Here is an 18,267-nt window from a genome sequence, read left to right on the forward strand (position 1 = left end):
AAGGTCGCCGGGGGACTAGTGCCACGGCAGAGAGCTGCAACTAAAGTGTTTGACCGGACCATTCCATGCGGTCCATCTGTCAGCAACCAGCTATGCTAGGAACGCGTACGTGGATTGTGGGTAGCACGACGCGGCTTTGGCTGAAGGAGTTGAAGTGTAGAAAGAGATGAAGGAGGAACCGCATGTTCAGCTGAACAGTGAGTTGGTGGCATCAAACTGCATGGGAGAGTGAACGATATCGTCTTCTGCTGTAGAGAAAGAGAGTCATGATGTGCACATGCGGCCATCCTCGGCCTTTGCCCTCGTTTGCAAACTCAATTGTCCATTCAACCCCTCTCCAGCCCTAAGCCAAGCCCGTTTACACCCATTCAACCACTACGGTGGCCTCGGTAGCGACACCTTCCCTTTCCCGCGCCGTGTATGAGTCTTGGCGGTGCGTATCATGAAGGGGGCGGCGATGATTTGAGATGCGCCTTCGCATCATCGACATCCCCCCGCAAGTACACCAATCGACTAGTGATCCATTCATTGGTAGCGACTACGTGTTAGCAGATGCAGTAGAGTTGAATAATGCGATTCGTCGCATACTACTCCGTTGAAAAGGCCCCTAATCAACGGCAATCCTTCGTGTGGCGCATCAACGAATCAAGACCTCGGTGTGGCACTCGGCTATCACCAGGCCACCCGCCCCCTATGCTCTCCCTTCCCGTCCATCGTGCAGGACGGCGCCAGGCATGCCCAGGACCAACTTTGTTCTCGAAGCCGCGCCAGAAGCCAAGTCGCAGCTAGGTATGCGGCAGGCTCACGCTGGCGCTCTTCCGTGAGCCGAAGTGAACGCCAAAACACGTCTGTTCATCGAAGTTACACCACCACACCAACGCTGGCAACACAGCCAACGAGCAATTTTTTCGTGCCAACACTGATAGAGAAGTCAGGCCCGGGAGACGCGCCAATGAAGATGCTCGATGAGATGGGGTGGCGGCGATGCCAAGGTCGATCAACGTTACCGCCGAGCCCCTTGGCTGTCGCATTTCACCGTCCAAGAGACTCAAGCTCTCACCACTTTGTCGCCCTGCTGGCTGACTTTTCCCGAGTCTGGTAGGTAGGCAGATTCTGCAACCTGCTGATATCAGATAGAGCCGGCCGAGTTCAGCTGTTTGCCCGGGTTTCACGAGTCGCGAATCAGATGCTCTCCCTCACCAGAGTGTGTGTCTAACAAGGCGAACTCAGGCTCGCTGTCTCTCACTCTGTTTCTCAACTCTTGTGTTAACCCCGGACCGACATCAGCTACGCCGCCGCCTATCTGCTACCCTCTCATCCTCGACCTGCCTAATCGGGCCATTTGTCCTCGAGCCCATCACGGTCCATCATATCCATCGGGGTCCATCATCTCCCTCTCGTTGGAGCTGCCCACCACCCACCACTACTATCTGTCTCGGTCCAGCCTGGCGTGGATTCCGTGGACTCTCACCTGTGGCATCGTTCTGTTGCAACGAATCCCTTCAACTCTTCCCTGCGACCTGCATCCTGCGCGCCCTGGCCGCCTGTCTCCGATTCTGACCCCCCCCCCCCTGCACCGTCCCAAACGTCCGACCTCGACCCCGTCGTCTCCGACAGTTTTCTCTTGGTGGTGCGGTACTCCGCGTTACTCTGTTCTTTGCAACGTAGCCAAGTACATCGAGGAAGAGGTAGCTTGTATGGTATTCTCTCGTCTCCTGTCCCGTGGCGACGGTTCTGGGCGAGATGGACGGTCCCCTCCCTCCCTTCTTGACGGCTCCGTCGACGCCCACGCACGAACCCTGGACCCAGGAACCTTGTTGACATCGAGGCAAACCTTACCTCCTCCACGATTGGCCCGTCCCATGCCATCCCATGCCACCACCGTCTTCCCTCCATGCTAGGCATGAGTCCATGTCCATGTCATCCAACCCCCGTCCTTGTCCCCCCACCTCCAGGCGCTAGACTCCTAGAGTATCTTGTCCATGTCTCTGTATCTGCGGATACCTATCGGCTGCCGAATGCAGCTGTGATGCGACCTCCTGCTGTCGCGACCGGGAAATATAAATCATCTCTCATGAGACGCTTCCTCACTCATAGCCCTCCGCTTCCCTCTCCTCTCGCGATCAGCAGCCCTTCATCCACGGCCAACAGCTCAGGTCCAAGTTTGACCCACCTGTCAATTTGCTGTCAGAGACTCGTTAACTCGTGTCTTTCGCTATCATCACTCGTGGAGCGTCTTGTACCAAACCTCTGGTTCCTCACCCCGCCCCAGAAACTTTCCTCCAACTCAAACCATGAGTAACGCTGGAGGCCTTCAGGACGATGTCCTGGCCAAGGCCCACGTTCCCCAGGCCACTGTGCAGGGCACCTCGAAGGAGACTCGCGGCTCATTCGACGTGACCGCCGCCGCCGCCCCTCCTCTCGAAGACAACTACTACGACTCCAAGTCCGACGATGACTACGAGGATAAGCCCACCGAGGAGGAGTTGAACACGCTTCGCCGTGTCTCGGGTCCCATTCACTGGGGTATCTACACCATCGCCTTCGCCGAGCTCTGCGAGCGTTTCTCGTACTACGGCTCCTCCGTCTTGTACACCAACTTCGTCATGCGCCCCCTTCCTCCGGGTTCGACGACCGGCGCCACCTACGGCGCTGATATCCCCGCCGGTGCCTTGGGCATGGGTCAGAGAGCCTCTCAGGGTGTCTCTCTGGTGAACCAGTTCTGGGCTTACCTCGTTCCCCTTTTCGGGTATGTTGCTTCATGTGAATACTCGCCGAGAACACAGACTGACTAGTATTCCAGTGGTTGGTTGGCTGATTCCAAGTTGGGCCGTTACAAGGTCATTCACATCGCCATCGCCGTCTCCACCGTCGCTCACATTATCCTGACTGTCGCCGCCGCTCCCTCCGTCATCTCCAAGGGCAAGGTCGCCTTTGCCCCCTTCTTCCTCGGTCTCTTCACACTTTGCTGCGGTACTGGTCTGTTCAAGGCCAACATCTCTCCCCTGCTCGCCGAGCAGAACAAGGACACCCGTATGCGCGTTGAGACACGCGGCGGCGAGCGTGTCATTGTCGACCCTTCCGTCACCAACACCCGTATCTTCCTGTGGTTCTACTTCGCCATCAACTGCGGTGCCGTCAGCGGTCAGATCTCCATGGTCTTCGTTGAGAAATACCACAGCTTCTGGCTGGCCTTCCTCCTCCCTACCATCCTCTTCCTGATCTGCCCTGTTGTCCTCTGGTCCAACAAGAAGAAGTACCACCTTACCCCCCCTACCGGTTCCGTTCTCGAGAAGTTCTTCCGCATGTCCAAGTTCGCTGCGAAGCGCTCTGGAGGCATCACCAAGCTGAACTGGGAGAATGCGAAGCCCAGCAACGTCCCCGTTGCTGAGCGCCCTGGCTGGTTGACCTACGATGACGCCTGGGTTGATGAAGTCCGCCGTGGTCTCAAGGCCTGCAAGGTCTTCCTCTTCCTGCCCATCTTCTTCCTCGCCTACAACCAAATGACCAACAACTTGACCTCCCAGGCCGGTTCCATGGTCCTGAACGGTGCTCCCAACGACGTCATTCAGAACCTGAATCCCCTCTCTATCATTATCATGATTCCCATTCTGGATCACGTTGTCTACCCTGGTTTCCGCAAGATGGGTTTCAACTTCACTCCCATCAAGCGTATGACCACCGGTTTCTTCTTCGCTGCCGCCGCCATGGTTGCCGCTACCGTCATGCAGCACTACATCTACCAGATGTCCCCTTGCGGTGACCTGGCCACCATCTGCGAGGAGGGCCCGGCTCCCATCAACGTCTGGGCTCAGTGTCTCCCTTACGTCTTTGTCGGTCTCGCTGAGATCTTTACCAACGTCACCTCCTACGAGTATGCTTTCTCCAAGGCCCCCGAGAACATGAAGTCTCTCGTCATGTCCGTCAACTTGGCCATGAGTGCTGTCTCTGCCGCCATTGGCCAGGCCTGGACTCCCCTGTCCGAGGATCCCCTCCTCGTCTGGAACTACGCCTCCGTCGCCATCATCGCCTTCCTCGGCGGTGTCGCTTTCTGGTTCTGCTTCAAGCACCTTGACGGTGAGGAGGACGAGCTCAACCAGCTCAAGAAGACCAAGTTCCTTGGCTCCAACCAGCCTACTGCCGCGGCTCAGGACGACCAGGTCGCTCAGGCCCAAGTTTCTGAGAAGGTTTGAACAACTTATACCCAGAAATGTCCATGCTCTGCTTCCTGTGGACAAGCGTGTGTGACCTCATTTGGTTGTATGATTTCCCGCGTCAAATGATTCCCCGGCAGTTGGTCTTGCGGACTAGCTGTCAATACTCCTAGTTAGACAAGTGCACGATAATGCATATAATGAAGATACCTATTCCCCACGTATCAGTCTTGCCATAGTCATAATGTGAATGAGGTTATTAGAATGAATCTCAGCGCCAATTGTCTGCTGTTGAGGGTCGTGTAGATTAGCCGGCAATTGAATGTGCCGTTCCTTTCTGTTCTCATTCAGTCTAAGCTGATTCCGTTCTCAATATGGCCCGACACAGCACCGAACCACGAATGTGTATCCAGCGTACCTAACGAGCTTGCCATCATACTCGTACCAACTAGCGCCACTTCAAGCCAAATGAGGTCTTCGTCCTCCCATTAGCTGTGAAAATGAGACTAACACAGGTGATACCCGACCATCTTTCAGTTTCCAGTATGCGTGTTCAACGCCATAAAGATCATATGCCGATATGGTGATGACTTCCATAGCATGAAGCTGAGCGTACCAATGACTGACCATGGTAACTTCGGGCACCCTCGTAAAAGAATTGAGCCAAGCTGTGAGCACGTATGCGTTGACCTCGTTGAGCGGATGATATGCAGCTGCGAGTATTAGATGTGTCATTTGTGGTCGTTCAGATCTTCGTTATCCGGAACAGCACAGTCCGGCTTCGCGGTCATAACCCAGCGGTTAAATCCATCCAAGTGTGCAAGGGTTAAAGTCTGGGCCTGGAAACTACTAAGCAGTAATAGCCTATTATATCTCAACGGGAGGGTTGGAACATCAATTATGTTTGAGATCTACTGAATTAAATACGCTGCAAAACAGCCCTCTGACGAGAACCAATCCTCGGACACCCTAGAGAATTTGGATCTTGGACACGAGCTCAGAGGACGTGATTCAAAGCTTCGAGTAGAAACTCAGACCGAGGAGGCAGTCCAGCTAGAACAAGCTGTGCCCCCAAGGCGAAAGGCTAGTAACAACGGCAAAACTTTACTAGGCATAATAATCAGTCATCGAAAAAATCCTCCATCTTCTGTTTCTCACAGAATACTGCATAATTCACAAGCCTTCTAGGTTGGCTCGAGGATGATGACGCGCTGGTAATGCCATTTCTTGATAAACTGTAATTTGAGGAACGTTGTTTCTGGTCGTTGACATTATGACAAAAGAAAAGGTACTTATTACACTTGCACTTTTGGGTGGTAGCCCGGGATATCTCGATGTTGCTTCAACTTAAGAAATCGAACGCTTCTCCTGAACTCCAGCTCTTGTCCAACATTGAGTCATCATAGAAATCTTTTCTCAGACTATGGCTCCCTTGCTCAGGGGCTTCTCTCCGGTCCTGTAATCGGTCGAAGACCGAGAATCGTCCCCGACGCTGGTATTTGACTCGTACGTCAAGTTGACATTGGTTGTGCGGACAATTCCATTGTATGTCATGATTTCCTCCTCGGACCCAGAAGGTGACGTGCTTCGGATCTCCGTGTGGTGTTGCGAGCGCGTCATACGCATGTCTTTAAGCGTGATGTTGTCGCCTTCTCGGACCGTGTTACGAGGGCGAGAGGAGTTGCCGTAGTACTTGAGCCCACTGCTGCCGGTCTTGCCAGAGCTGATGGCACCGAAGAGCTTCGGCCACCACTTGCGGAACATGGGACGCAGAGCCGGGGCGGACGCGGAGACGATGGCGAGGTTCACTTCGACCGTGTTGTAGACGACGCCGATATCGTAGAAGGGGTCTTTGTTGGGATCCGGGGGCACGTAGAAGAGTTTGTAGATGGCTACGAGACGGATGATAGCCACGACAGTGACGCTGGTAGAGGACTTATTAGCTCGGGGCAGGGTTTTCAAGATCATGGATGTAAAACTTACACTGCACCAACCAAGAAGACGCAAATGACGGCAATCTTCGCGCCCATTGGCATCTTTAAGCCCAGGAAGATCCAGAACGGCAATAACAGAACGAGTACATCCATCAAGACGTTCAGACAAGAGATTGACACGTGAAAGGAGTTGTCGACACATTGGGCAGAAGCTCGTACGAGAGGATCCCAGTTAGCCTCGATTGGTAGGCACTGAAGGAGAGCGACGAGGAAGATGGCTGTGGCCATGGCAGCATTGGCGATGTTCAAGCCATGGATGGTCCATCTAACGCCGGGCTTCTGTCCTCCAAGACGCAGAAGGAAGACCAAAATTGAGGCTCTGACGAAGGCCAAAACGGGGTTGTAGAACATTTGTGCCATAAAGAACCACCACATAGCGGGTGACGAGTTGAAGGGCTGGGGAACATCAACCGCGTGGTATCCGAAGTACATGAGCTTGATGTCTAGGTAGAGTTTAATACACAAACGAGGCAAAGCGAAGGCATGGCGAAGCGCTTACACATATAGAATGGCGGCGTCATACACACTGCGCATAGCTAAAACTTTGTTAGCCAACAAGATCCTTTCCGTTGTTGTCTTTCATTCGTTCGAATTTGCCTACCACTGCCATGCCGCATAACCAGTCATCTATTCCTAGTGTTAGCCCCTATGGTTTTCCAGCCGGCACAAAACCTGCTCCTCGGCCAACGTACCAAGACCCCATTGTCTAGTCGTAAGTCTGCTATATGTTCGAGCTCCAAACACAACTATCGAAAGCGCCGGAAAGAAGAATGTGATGAAGATGGCGGCTTGCTGATGGGGCGGGGTCGGTATCGTCAATACGTCCGGGTGCTCAGGGCGCCGAGCAACAATCGAAGCATACTCCATGTTGAAAGATGAATGAATGGATATGATATGTAATCAGGCCTGCAAGAAGCAGCCGGGCTGCCTTGTAAAAGGGAGATCGGCCCCCAAGGCGAAGCTTTGACTGGCTCCTCAGTTGATGAGTCGTGCTGTCCTGTCCCAGGGCGCCGGGTCGTCGTGGGTAAGAGCCAAGAAATCTCACTATCGGCCAAAGCGAACCAGGAGAGAAGAGCGGTCAGATCGAAGGTAGCAGCGAGAGACAGGAAGGACCCTTTTCTTTATGTAGATCTTTGTGTCTTATTGAGAGGGTGATCCACGATGTCGCCACAGTTTCCCCCTCTCCGGGAAGACTAGACGCTACTGCTGCTTGAACCAAGTCGAACGACTACGCTAAACATGATACACGGGAAAATAAGCTTGACAGGCTCTGAAAGATAACCGTTCACCCGTTGCAGAGTAGAGTTTTCTGCAGATCCCCAATGTGGACGGAGTGATCCTGACTCCTCTCGTGTTCCAAGGGTGGTCTGTAAGGGAGGGAAAGGGGGCGTTGCCTCTAGCTCCGTTTCTCTGCAAGGCACCGTGATCCTCCATCTCAGAGTTTGCATATTATTGGCTTCAGAGACATCTTTGCAACACAAGCGAGCGAACGGGAGAATCTTCTGCTCTCAAAGGTTGGGGCGGAGACGAACAGGAGCAAGGTCCCAGGTAGGAGAATAGTCTAGCCTATGTAGACCCTTGCTCCGCCCGCAAACCTCCGGTAGTGTGCTGCGCGCATATGAAATCCCGAGAGTGTTGAAAATTGCAGAGCCATTAAAGGGCCCCCACGCTGTCATAGTGTTGACTGCCGTTTGCGGCACGGCATGGGCTAGGCGAGAAGCCTTTTTAAACTTTTGAGACAACAGTTGGTTCACCCCAATGAAGATGACAAGGCCACCAAAGTGTCGGTGCTAAATATCAGATTCAAATATTATAGTTACCACCCGCACTCGACTATCAGCCTTAAGATCGGACTATCATCATCACATCAGAAATTTTCAAAGGCAATCTGCAGTCTCCGAGCTTCGGCAACGATTCCAGCTCCAAGGACTCGTTTCTCATGTCGTGCGTTGCATTTCTCTCAGGGGTTCGCAGACGTATTCCTTGTCTGCCAAGCCGCTTAGAATACCATGCTCGGCCAAGAAAATGGCGTGTCTGGGCAACGCAAGGGAGAGAACAGCGGGTTGGCTTTCAGCCGAGGGAACGGACAATTCGTAAAGCATCAAATCTGCTTGAGACCCTCTTTGAATTGCTTCCAGAAAACTAGGCCCAGTCTGTGTGTTGTTTAGTCGCGGCAATGAGTACGCTACCAACGGCGTCTAGTTACGAACCGCCGTTGCAGATTCCGATGCAACTACGTATGGCCGTACGCTTGTCGCTTGTCGCTTGAGGCCCGACAGTGCCAGTGCAGGTTCAATTTGAGCTCAACCCCGGACCCCAGATCCAAATTCACCGCCATTGCTGTTTCCCACTCTGTATCCGTAGTACTGCGGTAGAAGCGGCTGGCCGCGTGCAAAAACGCACGGTAATTGTCAAAATTGTCTTTTGTCGATCCTTACCGCACATGGTGTCAGTGTCCTGTCAAGCACCCCGGCAAAGACTCTTCAACCCTTGCAAGCGAGAGAGACTAAGTTATGAAGCCCCTCACAACTATGGGGCAGTCGCGAACCCTGATTCATTTGTGCAAAATCCCATTATCTCAGCACTTCCCTTCCGGATGGAGACGTCCTCCTTCTTGCCTCTTTTCAGTTCGGACATGACTTGTCTTTTCAGGCAGCCAAGTCCTGGCCTCGTGGCGTCGGCGTGGGTCCGGCAGGAAGTTCGTTGGATGAGCTTCTCTCGACATCCGACGCTCCGAAACTTGCGTTGCCAAGAAGTCGACAACAGGTCGGGGGTTGGGAACTAGACCAATCGTGCCCCATGGCGATCTATCGACTTGATGAAAGAGAGTTTTGGCGGCGGTTTCTGGACTCTTAAGGGCCGGCTTGCTGTCACCTATTTCAGTCAATTAGCCGGTTTTTGTTCCTTGACCTGCCTGTGGGATAATTACAATAGAGCGTCTACCACCAAATTTTGGGCATCAATCCAGCCGGGATATCACACAGCGGCTACGGGAACGAGCCGACAGCCTGCTCCGCGGGTTGGGTGGCGTCGGCGCCGGTGCAGGCACAGCCGCACAGGTGACGATACTTGCTGGTGCACTGAGAACACTCGGAGGCAAGATCATCGGCCTTTGACTCGCACGACTCGCCTGAAAGTTCGGCGCGTCCAAAGACACCCACTTTCCGCAAGCCTAGAAGACTTTGGTTCAGCTGAAAGAAAAGCTTGGTCACTTGGCTGCTCTCTTCGCAGCCACCGGTGTGACTGCGTTCGTCCTGTTTCCAGGAGTCCACAGATCGATTCCTGGATGGTTCCGTATCGCATAAGGATGTTCATTGAGAGATTCCATATGCGTGTTAGTCGTCTTAGAGGCTGAAGCTACCACTCTGGGAAGGTCACGGCACCAAGCACAAGACATGAGGTAGACCAAGTGATTCTTGTTCGCAATAGAAATTGTATCCAAATACTTTCCGATCTCTCTGGTTTCCAGTGGTAGGCCAAACATTACTGCGATCTATGTTAGTGAGACACTGTAGTTCTGAAGAGACGTTACCTCATCCCTCACCTAGTAGGTCTGTCATATGGTCGTCGAAACTCGCTGCGTCCCTTAGAGAAGAACGACCCGCCTGAGATTAGATTTTCTTGTTTCTCGAATTCTCGGATTTGCTTCTTTCCCCGGTTCTGGGGCATAGTTCAACTAGGTTACTTGTAGATACGCCAAAGCCATCTGGTTCTAGCAATGATACGTATCATGCAGAAAGGTGCAATTAGGGTGCGAATTCCCGCTATAAGATGTTCCGATCTATAGAAAATGTATTGATTGCGACTATTACTGAGCTTATAGATTTCCGACATGACCGAATAGTGTTGACATGACGTGGCCTACCTAACGCGCATAACTCAGCCATACTTACACCGGCGTGCTTAGCAACATGAAGTGGCCTTAGAACACAAGATCGAGAAATAAAAATAGTCTTTCTCATAGTTTGAGGTACCTATGGTGCAATGAACAGTACTGACATCTACTCGAAGACTGAGAACAATATGTCTGACCTTAATTGCCGCCATCGCGAGCTAAAATGCCCTCAGAAACTGACGACAGTACTCTGCCAATGCCAATTACTATTCCCTTCTCCGTGAATTGATAGAAAGCACAATTAGGTATAGATGGATAACATTGGTTCTGTTTCGCTCGTGGCATCTACCCGGTTAATGGCGATGATTATCAAACAAGCATGACGCATTGAAGCAGCTTGTAAATTTTACCACCGCAGCCTATGTGATAAGACTATTGATTTTACATTTTGTTTTGCTAAGATAACCAATCCATGCCTTTGCAGCTTTTGTGCAGTCCGGGTGCCAATGTATGAATCATCTAGGATATCAAGAACAAGTAATAATCTCTGGTTGCCCCTTAAAGCTTGGTCGGGAGACGACCGGACTGCTGTGCAGTCCAAGTCGCGATGAGATCCATCAACGCAGGCGACAAGGCGTCATATGTCTCCAAGCCAACAGACTTGAACTTGCTGCGGACATCATCGATGCCCTTGGGGTGGAAGCCTTGCTCAATGATTGAGGAAACAAAGGCGGCGAACTGGGGCTCCTGCCATCCCTTCTCATCCGAGAGTTCAGCGTGCACAAAGTCCAGACCCTTGAAGGGGTGTGCCTTTTCGATACGTCCAAATAGGTGAACCCCGCACTCCTTGCATGCGTTTCGGAGAATGACTGCCGAGTCGTCGACAACGTGCAGCTTGCTTTCGTTGGCAGTGACCTTAAGTTGGTCTCTTGAAATAACACCGACAACTGAGAAAAGGGCGCCAGCGGGCTTCCAGCACTTTGAGCATCCGCATGCGTGGTTGTGAGCAACGTTGCCTCCGAGTGTGACTTCCACGGGGTTACTCTTGCAATGGCAACGGAGCTTTCCACCGGCGAAGTTGGGATCTCCCTTGGTGAGACCGTTGTCGATCAATGGGTGAAGAGAAGGGGCCATGGTAGATTGGACTGGAGTGGTGTGTGTGGTTGGTGGTGGTTGATTAATCGGATATTGGTGTTGATGGGTGGGCCGAGGACCTTGATGGAGTAGAACCTTGATGGACTTGATTAGTTTCTTGATTGTGTATATAAAGACGGCGAGGAATTCCTTTATACCAGGTGCTCTCATTCACTTTCGGGGCGTTCTCAACTCCCGATCCCTCGACCGGCGACTTGGCGGAAGGGTTCCCGAACCATCCCCGAAGAGGCCGGACCGGAACCAACACCCACGCGTTGGCTTACCTGATTCGCTGTCTTCCCCGCATTCCAATGCCGAATGCTGTCAGTCAAACGTTGATTCGAGCACGCAACTGGGATAAACTTGCCCGTTCCGCCTAATCTTCACGATTGCATATCTCCTCGTTGCAATTATGAGGGCGCCTAGGCTATCGGATCCCCACCCGATTTGACGCCGATGATGATGATACCCCGCAAAGTTTCACTCTGAAGTCAATTGCTTCGCCGCAGAACCAAGGAGAATACCCCGCTCGGCCAACGTAACGCCTAACCCCGCGACCCGGATGATGCTGTTTGGCATGGTAGAAGCCGCTGATGTGAGACGAAGTTGTCGGCGTTAGGCATAGAGGTCTCGAAAATGAGACCGATAGTGGCTTGGCCGGTTTTGGAAGACCAAATTGCCTATTGAACTATCAAAAGGCGTGATCGAATGGCGCAGAGCCTCAAATTTCCGAGCTGCCTCCATACCACCGAGCGCTGCCTCAAATAACTCTGATGATTACCGATGACGGGGCCGGGTCTCGGTCCGTCGGCCGGCAGATAGGGAAGATTGCCAGGAGAACTTCAATTTTACCCACAGAACTTTCGTATCAACGTGATAGCAATGTCGTTCGTCCGGCCTCGTGCAAATGAGCATTGGCATTCAGAACACCCAACTGCGTAGCCTAGTCTCGAACTGATGATCTAACAAGGTTTCATCATGAGTAGGATATACCGGACCAAATGGACGGTGGCTATGAGGCAATAGGCTATGATTCTTATTGTACATAAGGTAGTGAAGTTCTAGTGCTTTATCATACTAAGATCTTCTTAGGGGCCACCCAGATCGTCCAAAATATATAACTAAAGCCCATACGCTGAAGCATAAGGCGGCCACCACAGTTCATCAAAGTTGCGTTTGTGGTAGACCCAATTCAATCTACGCTTTTCTTGTGGTCACTATCTATGTCACAAGTTCTAGCTCAGGGGCCATTCATCCCGAGTTTTGAGAATGTGTTATTGGTAAACTGGTCTTTCTTACATCAACTCGCATTTGGCATTTTTGTAGCTGAGTTACGCACGGAAAATTGTAGTAACAGAAGCAGAAGTAGTCTTTTAGTCTGAACTCAGAGTGTTGCTGAAAATTGAACCACTTCAATTTCAAAGCATCACTGACTTCACATAAATATCACGGTCTCTATAGAGATCACTGTTCGTAGCTATTTGATTCGCGAAGCTGATAGCTCGTGGCTTGTGTAATAAACTGCAATATCTTTAATGGTCTTTTTAGCGCTCATCATGCTTATGTTGGCGTGCATTTAGTTATTTAGGCTTATTAGAGTCACAGCAATGAGCATGTTGGAAGTTACTGAGACCCAAGCGATTAGTTCAACGCATATAAAGTTGCACGTTTCTAGCTGGTTTGTCCATTGCAGTGCTCAAAGTTCCAAAGCCAGGTTTAGAATTGACAGTGCAGTCATCACTGTGGATGTGTGTGTTGGCTTGGAACCAGATGTTTGTTCTTTAGTCAGTTTGATTCAAAAAGCATTCCTTGAATTAGGTACCTTATTCAGCTACCGGTCCTACTCCCTGGAAAATACCTCTCCAGGTTTTGTTCTCCTACCACTCCTGGCTTCCGGCCCACTCGGTAACCTGCCAAAATAGGCATATTTAGAACGTCCAAACAGGTAACATCGTTGTGTCATGAACCGACGTCCGAACCTTTGTGCTAACATCCGTCTGGTTCTGCATGGGAACAAGGGAGAAGTACTAGAAGGATGGTTCGATTGGATAAATCCAATGCCGGATTGTGCGTGTTATACAAATTTTTGTAGGTAAGCTTATCATCTACGGTAACTAGTGAGTATGGTATCTATCTTGCCCAGTCGACCTGCCCTGCGTATTACCTATGTTGGCAGTTGTAGAATATGGTCTAGCTCTGCCACGTGGGCGACAGGATAAATAGCCTTGGCGAAATGGATGAGCATGATGACGTCGTTCAATCAGATGATAAATGGACTGATGGTTCCATGAGACCTACCTAGCATCACTATGGAACTCACCGCACTGCAAATCCGGTGCAATATATGATGATATTATCACGTGGGGTGCTGCTACGCATCAGACATTTAGACTGCTTCTTTCTTAAATCTCTCACTCTCAACGATGGGTTGTCTCCCGTCTCTGAACTTTTCACAGAAACACCTCAGGTACGCATAGTACGTTCATTTTTCCTATCTCAACAAAGATAGACGTAAAACATTCGCCACCAGAATTCCTATTACCCATTCCACGACAGCAAGGTAGCAATAAAAAATTGACTACTTGACCGGACTAGAAGCGCCGCGTGGCAACACCCAAGACTCGGCCGCATAGACGAGGCCTTCTAGTGTTGAACTCGAACAACATCACATGACACGAACCACTGACGGATCTCACTAACGCAACTCTGTTTTGATCCATCCATCCAATTGTTGCCGCCCACCAACCGCTTGCGTTGGCATTCGCATGTGAAATTAGGAGGATAGATCGATGTCTGCCATCATTAGTGTAATTGAAACCACATAGTTTTCAGTTGCTCTGATACAAAATCCTGTATGAGCATCGGTCTATGCCTTCTGAAGTCGAACGAATGCGAGTAAGAGATGCTTGCCGAGGCACAAACATGAGGCGACGGCGAATAATCCAAAGCGTAAAGACAATTGTGATAGTTGCCGTCAAATGGATAGGTCGATAGACGCACAGAAGCGCTGTCGAAGCGTCAAATGTGCCGAGGCACGTGTTTTGATTGACGCTGTCGTTCGCATTCGCATGGTAGTGGAGGGACGAAGCAGCCAAAGAGAGGCTGGATCGAGGGGTTGAGGAGGCGTCAAGACGCTTTAAGACATGCGAGCCCCTGCATGGCATCCTCCACCAAGCACGAGATCGACGCGTGCATGACCCGCTAGGAAAAAAAAGCCTCGGCATGCACGTTGCCTCAACAAAAAATCCTCTGATCGCACGAGTTTCCATACATAAGATCTTTGCTACCATCACGACCTCAAGTGTTGAGAGGTCTATCACCAACTTGACAGCAGACCATCGAAACTATGGCGGAAGAACTCGACATCCTCATTCTTGGCGCAGGCATCTCCGGCGTCAATGCCGCGTACCGTGTGCGGACAGAGCTGCCAGACAGCACCTTCGCGGTGCTCGAGGCCCGTGACGTAGTCGGTGGGACGTGGTCTTACTGGAAATATCCCGGATTTCGCTCCGACTCGAACATGACGAACTTTGGCTTCGGATGGCATCCATGGCCTCACGACAAGAAGATCATCGAGGGCGCGCCCATTGCGGCTTACATTGAAGATGCTGTCAAGACACACCACATCGACAAGCACATCCGATTCCAGCACAAGGTGTTGTCATCAGATTGGGACAGCGATGAGGCCCGATGGACTCTGGAGTGCAATACCCCCCAGGGAACCAAGAAGATCAAAGCAAAGTTTCTCTTTGTTTGCTCCGGATACTATTCCTACGAGAAGGCCCTGGAGACACACATTCCCGGAATCGAGAGCTTTGAGGGCAAGACGATCCACCCTCAGTGGTGGCCCGAAGACCTTGACTACGCTGGAAAGCGCGTCATCATCATCGGCTCCGGCGCCACCACCATGACCTTATTTCCCAATATCGCCAAAACAGCTGGCTTCACCACCATCCTCCAGCGCAGTCCGTCGTATGTTTTCGCACTAGGGGCAGAATCACCAGTCGACAAAGCCGCGAAAAGGTTCCTACCTCTGTTCTTGGCGAACTGGTTCATCCTGCTCAAGGATCTTCTCCTGGAGACTGTCTTTATCCAGGTTGTTTTGGGCTTCCCCAGCCTGGCCAAGCAGTTCCTCCGATTCGATGCAAAGCGTCGGCTTCCCAAAGACTACCCTGTCGATATCCACTTCAAACCCAAATACAACCCCTTCGAGCAGCGCCTCAACATGTGCCCAGATGGAGATGTTTTCAAGACGCTGCACCAGTCCAACACGGAGATTGTCACGGACCACATTGAGACGGTCACCAAGGATGGCATTCTCACCAAATCCGGTCGCCATCTGCCCGCCGACATTATTGTTACGGCAACTGGACTGCACGTGCAGCTTTTCGGAGGTACGGATGTCACTGTCGATGGCGTCCCGGTCAAGGTTGGAGAGAAGTACAGCTGGCGCGGATGCATGCTCGACGGCGTGCCCAACGCGGCTGCAATCATCGGCTACGTCACTCAAACCTGGACTCCTGGCGCCGATACCGTGACCCGGCTCTGCATCCGTGTCATCAAGCAGATGCAGAAGACCGGTGCCGTTGCTGCCACCCCCGTCTTGTCGGATGAGGAGAAGAAGAATTCGCCCAGGTTGCCTTGTGTAGATGCCACATCCAACTACTTCACCCGCGCGCACGGTCGAATGCCTGTGGTGACTAACCAGGGACCTTGGTATGGAAGAAAGAACCTTATCGTGGATAAGCTGGCGCTTTGGTTCGGGAGTGTGACGGTAGGCATGGACTATCGCTTGGCAACGAAGTCGAAGGATATTTAATGATTACGAGAATAATGAGCCATGTATGTTAGCCTACCTGGTCGTCGGCATAGAGTTGAGAATGCACAGTTTAAGATTGCTTGGCAAGCCGAGAGCCTCCCGTATTTTAACCGTCTCACCTAAGGTCTCGCGCTGATCACGTACTCGCCGTGACTCCGATCAGCTGATTTGCCGGCCGTTGCGAGGGCATAAGCTGCCCTATGTTGTGCTCAAAGGTGAGGCGAGACCTGGATACCGTGCTCACCAGGGCTGTACTTCAGACTTGCCTCACCATAGAAATCGCTTGCCACAAGTAGTTCGGCTTTTAGGGTGGCACTGGCAAGACTGGGTTCTTTAGGGCCTCCCGACTTGGGTAAGCTGTTGGCTCAGAGGAACGAACAAGGGATTGTTTTCTTAGTCTCAACGTTGATCCTAGGAACATCGACCAGGCCCACCAATCGATCGGTAATTCGTGACCGCCGATCAGCAGCGAGTTCCTTGGATAACCTAACCACTTATACGGAGCACAAGCAGAATGTCCCTAAGAGATATGCATAACATATGTATGTTACAAAGTGGGGTGAAGAAGACGCGGCAAGTTTGCGTCTGGAGGAACCTCGTGTGCACGGTCGCGCTGCCGCTGGGACACTTTTGGGACAGCTCAAGACGCAAAACGAAACGCTGCAACGCAATAGCGGGATGGCGGCAAAAAAAATCCCCGGCATGGGGCCGTCTCGGGAGGTCTTCAGGATCGACATAACCCTAGTTGCAACTCGCATCTTTGTTTACCTCGAGGACCAGTTTCGCTATTGCAACTGGAGGATCGTGACCATGAGCTGTCTCTCGCTTATGAGGCAAACGTGGCTGTGGTGACCGGCTTTTCAGGTCTTCTGGGTGAGGGACACTAAAATGATTCATGTGAGAACCAGACCTATCTCATCCGTTCGCCGTCCGAGCACTCGTGCAGCATGTAATGCAAGAAATGAGGCTCTGAGCACGGAATCTCAGGCTCCCGACAAGTATCGCTTCACCCGATGTTTCTTCATCCAACCCACAGCCTTTCCGTGCGGGGAGACCCCTCATCGCGCATATCCTACGGGACATGCTGGCCAGGTTTGATCAGCGTAAACAAACTGGGTCACGAATCCCACCCACCGAGCCGACGAACCTCTGCCCCTGTTCGAGGCCTCCCCACGGCAAGAAAGGGATGCGATTCGCCTGATACTCGAAACGCCTCTGCAATGTACATCAGCACAACACCACAGAACACGAGCACAGTAAGCAAGCACATACCCAAAATCGTTCGCCAAGGCGAGACGAAAGCGTCGTTTCGAAATGGAAATAGAGTCCGCGTTGCCAAGAAACGTCAGCGGGATGCCATTCGATATCCACAACACCAGCTCTGCGGCAGCAGTGCGTCTCGGGAGTTCCTAAGCTTGCTCTGGATGAGTTTGTGGCGATCCGAGGCATCCGCCCCATTGGATTCTGAGAAATATTGAAATACCTGTATTCGTCCACGCATCTTTCCATCCTTCGACGAACTCTCTATCCTCAGCGTCCTATTTTTGTGCCGGTCCACTCTATAATCTCCGTTCTTCATTTACGAGCTGCGCTCTTTCAAATCAACGTACAAAGTTTAATCATTCATTCGAGTCAATACCGCCAACATGCGCTTCACCGTCGCCCTCACTACTTTGGTCGCTGCCGCCATGGCCGCACCTCTCGATACCCTTGCTGCCCGTGCAGACGAGCTCAACGCCGCCATCCAGGCTCTCGCTGCTGAGAACCCCGAGGATGCCGAGGCCGCCAAGGGTCTCCTGGGCCGCGATATCAACCCTAACGTCCAGCTCACGAACGACGACGAGCAGGAGGAAGTCTTCAAGAGGGATATCAACCCTAATGTTCAGTTGACAAACGACGACGAGCAGGAGGAGGTTTTCAAGAGGGACATCAACCCCAACGTTCAGCTCACCAACGATGACGAGCAAGAGGAGGTTTTCAAACGCGATATTGACCCCAACGTTCAACTTACCAACGATGATGAGCAGGAGGAGGTCTTCTAAACACAAGTAGCCACCAGGTTAGCTTGAATCTGAATGCTCTTTCGGCTTGATTCAGTACATCGGAAACGGAAAGCGAGAATATCTCATATATTTGATTGCTGAATAGAAGTCCAATTGATCCTGTGGAACTGTGTATTTGGACTGATGACAGAGAGCTTGACCACTAACGTAAAATGTGATTTACTACAAGATAGTGCTAACCATGGCTACAGGAGATCTTCACATCTTGTGTTCGAACCACATCCACTAAAGTTGACATTTAGCTACGGTATCTTGAGGTATGGGTAGA

General features: G+C 51.6%; 6 protein-coding genes across 6 annotated transcripts; 3 read left to right on the forward strand and 3 right to left on the reverse strand.

Annotated features, from left to right (window-relative positions):
• Positions 1 to 2,294: 2,294 nt before the first annotated feature.
• CCOS01_06290 (POT family protein) lies at positions 2,295 to 4,193 on the forward strand (the record flags this gene model as incomplete). Its single annotated transcript, XM_060454459.1, has 2 exons — positions 2,295 to 2,749; positions 2,804 to 4,193. 2 exons carry the CDS (start codon positions 2,295 to 2,297, stop codon positions 4,191 to 4,193), a joined length of 1,845 nt encoding a protein of 614 aa, XP_060314159.1.
• A 1,377-nt stretch (positions 4,194 to 5,570) lies between these two features.
• CCOS01_06291 (uncharacterized protein) lies at positions 5,571 to 7,015 on the reverse strand (the record flags this gene model as incomplete). Its single annotated transcript, XM_060454460.1, has 5 exons — positions 5,571 to 6,078; positions 6,138 to 6,591; positions 6,648 to 6,684; positions 6,750 to 6,775; positions 6,841 to 7,015. The coding sequence occupies 5 exons, from the start codon at positions 7,013 to 7,015 to the stop codon at positions 5,571 to 5,573; spliced, it is 1,200 nt and encodes a 399-aa protein (XP_060314160.1).
• Positions 7,016 to 10,541: 3,526 nt separating this feature from the next.
• On the reverse strand, positions 10,542 to 11,117 carry CCOS01_06292 (S-(hydroxymethyl)glutathione synthase; the record flags this gene model as incomplete). The annotated part of the gene is made up of 1 exon (XM_060454461.1): positions 10,542 to 11,117. The coding sequence occupies one exon, from the start codon at positions 11,115 to 11,117 to the stop codon at positions 10,542 to 10,544; it is 576 nt and encodes a 191-aa protein (XP_060314161.1).
• A 3,346-nt stretch (positions 11,118 to 14,463) lies between these two features.
• CCOS01_06293 (monooxygenase) lies at positions 14,464 to 15,936 on the forward strand (the record flags this gene model as incomplete). The annotated part of the gene is made up of 1 exon (XM_060454462.1): positions 14,464 to 15,936. The coding sequence occupies one exon, from the start codon at positions 14,464 to 14,466 to the stop codon at positions 15,934 to 15,936; it is 1,473 nt and encodes a 490-aa protein (XP_060314162.1).
• A 494-nt stretch (positions 15,937 to 16,430) lies between these two features.
• CCOS01_06294 (uncharacterized protein) lies at positions 16,431 to 16,673 on the reverse strand (the record flags this gene model as incomplete). Its single annotated transcript, XM_060454463.1, has 1 exon — positions 16,431 to 16,673. The coding sequence occupies one exon, from the start codon at positions 16,671 to 16,673 to the stop codon at positions 16,431 to 16,433; it is 243 nt and encodes an 80-aa protein (XP_060314163.1).
• Positions 16,674 to 17,582: 909 nt separating this feature from the next.
• CCOS01_06295 (uncharacterized protein) lies at positions 17,583 to 17,978 on the forward strand (the record flags this gene model as incomplete). The annotated part of the gene is made up of 1 exon (XM_060454464.1): positions 17,583 to 17,978. The coding sequence occupies one exon, from the start codon at positions 17,583 to 17,585 to the stop codon at positions 17,976 to 17,978; it is 396 nt and encodes a 131-aa protein (XP_060314164.1).
• Positions 17,979 to 18,267: the final 289 nt, after the last annotated feature.

The sequence above is a fragment of the Colletotrichum costaricense genome (genome assembly GCF_030867565.1).
Source record: "Colletotrichum costaricense strain IMI 309622 chromosome Unknown Scaffold_6.1, whole genome shotgun sequence".
Classification (NCBI taxonomy): domain Eukaryota; kingdom Fungi; phylum Ascomycota; class Sordariomycetes; order Glomerellales; family Glomerellaceae; genus Colletotrichum; species Colletotrichum costaricense.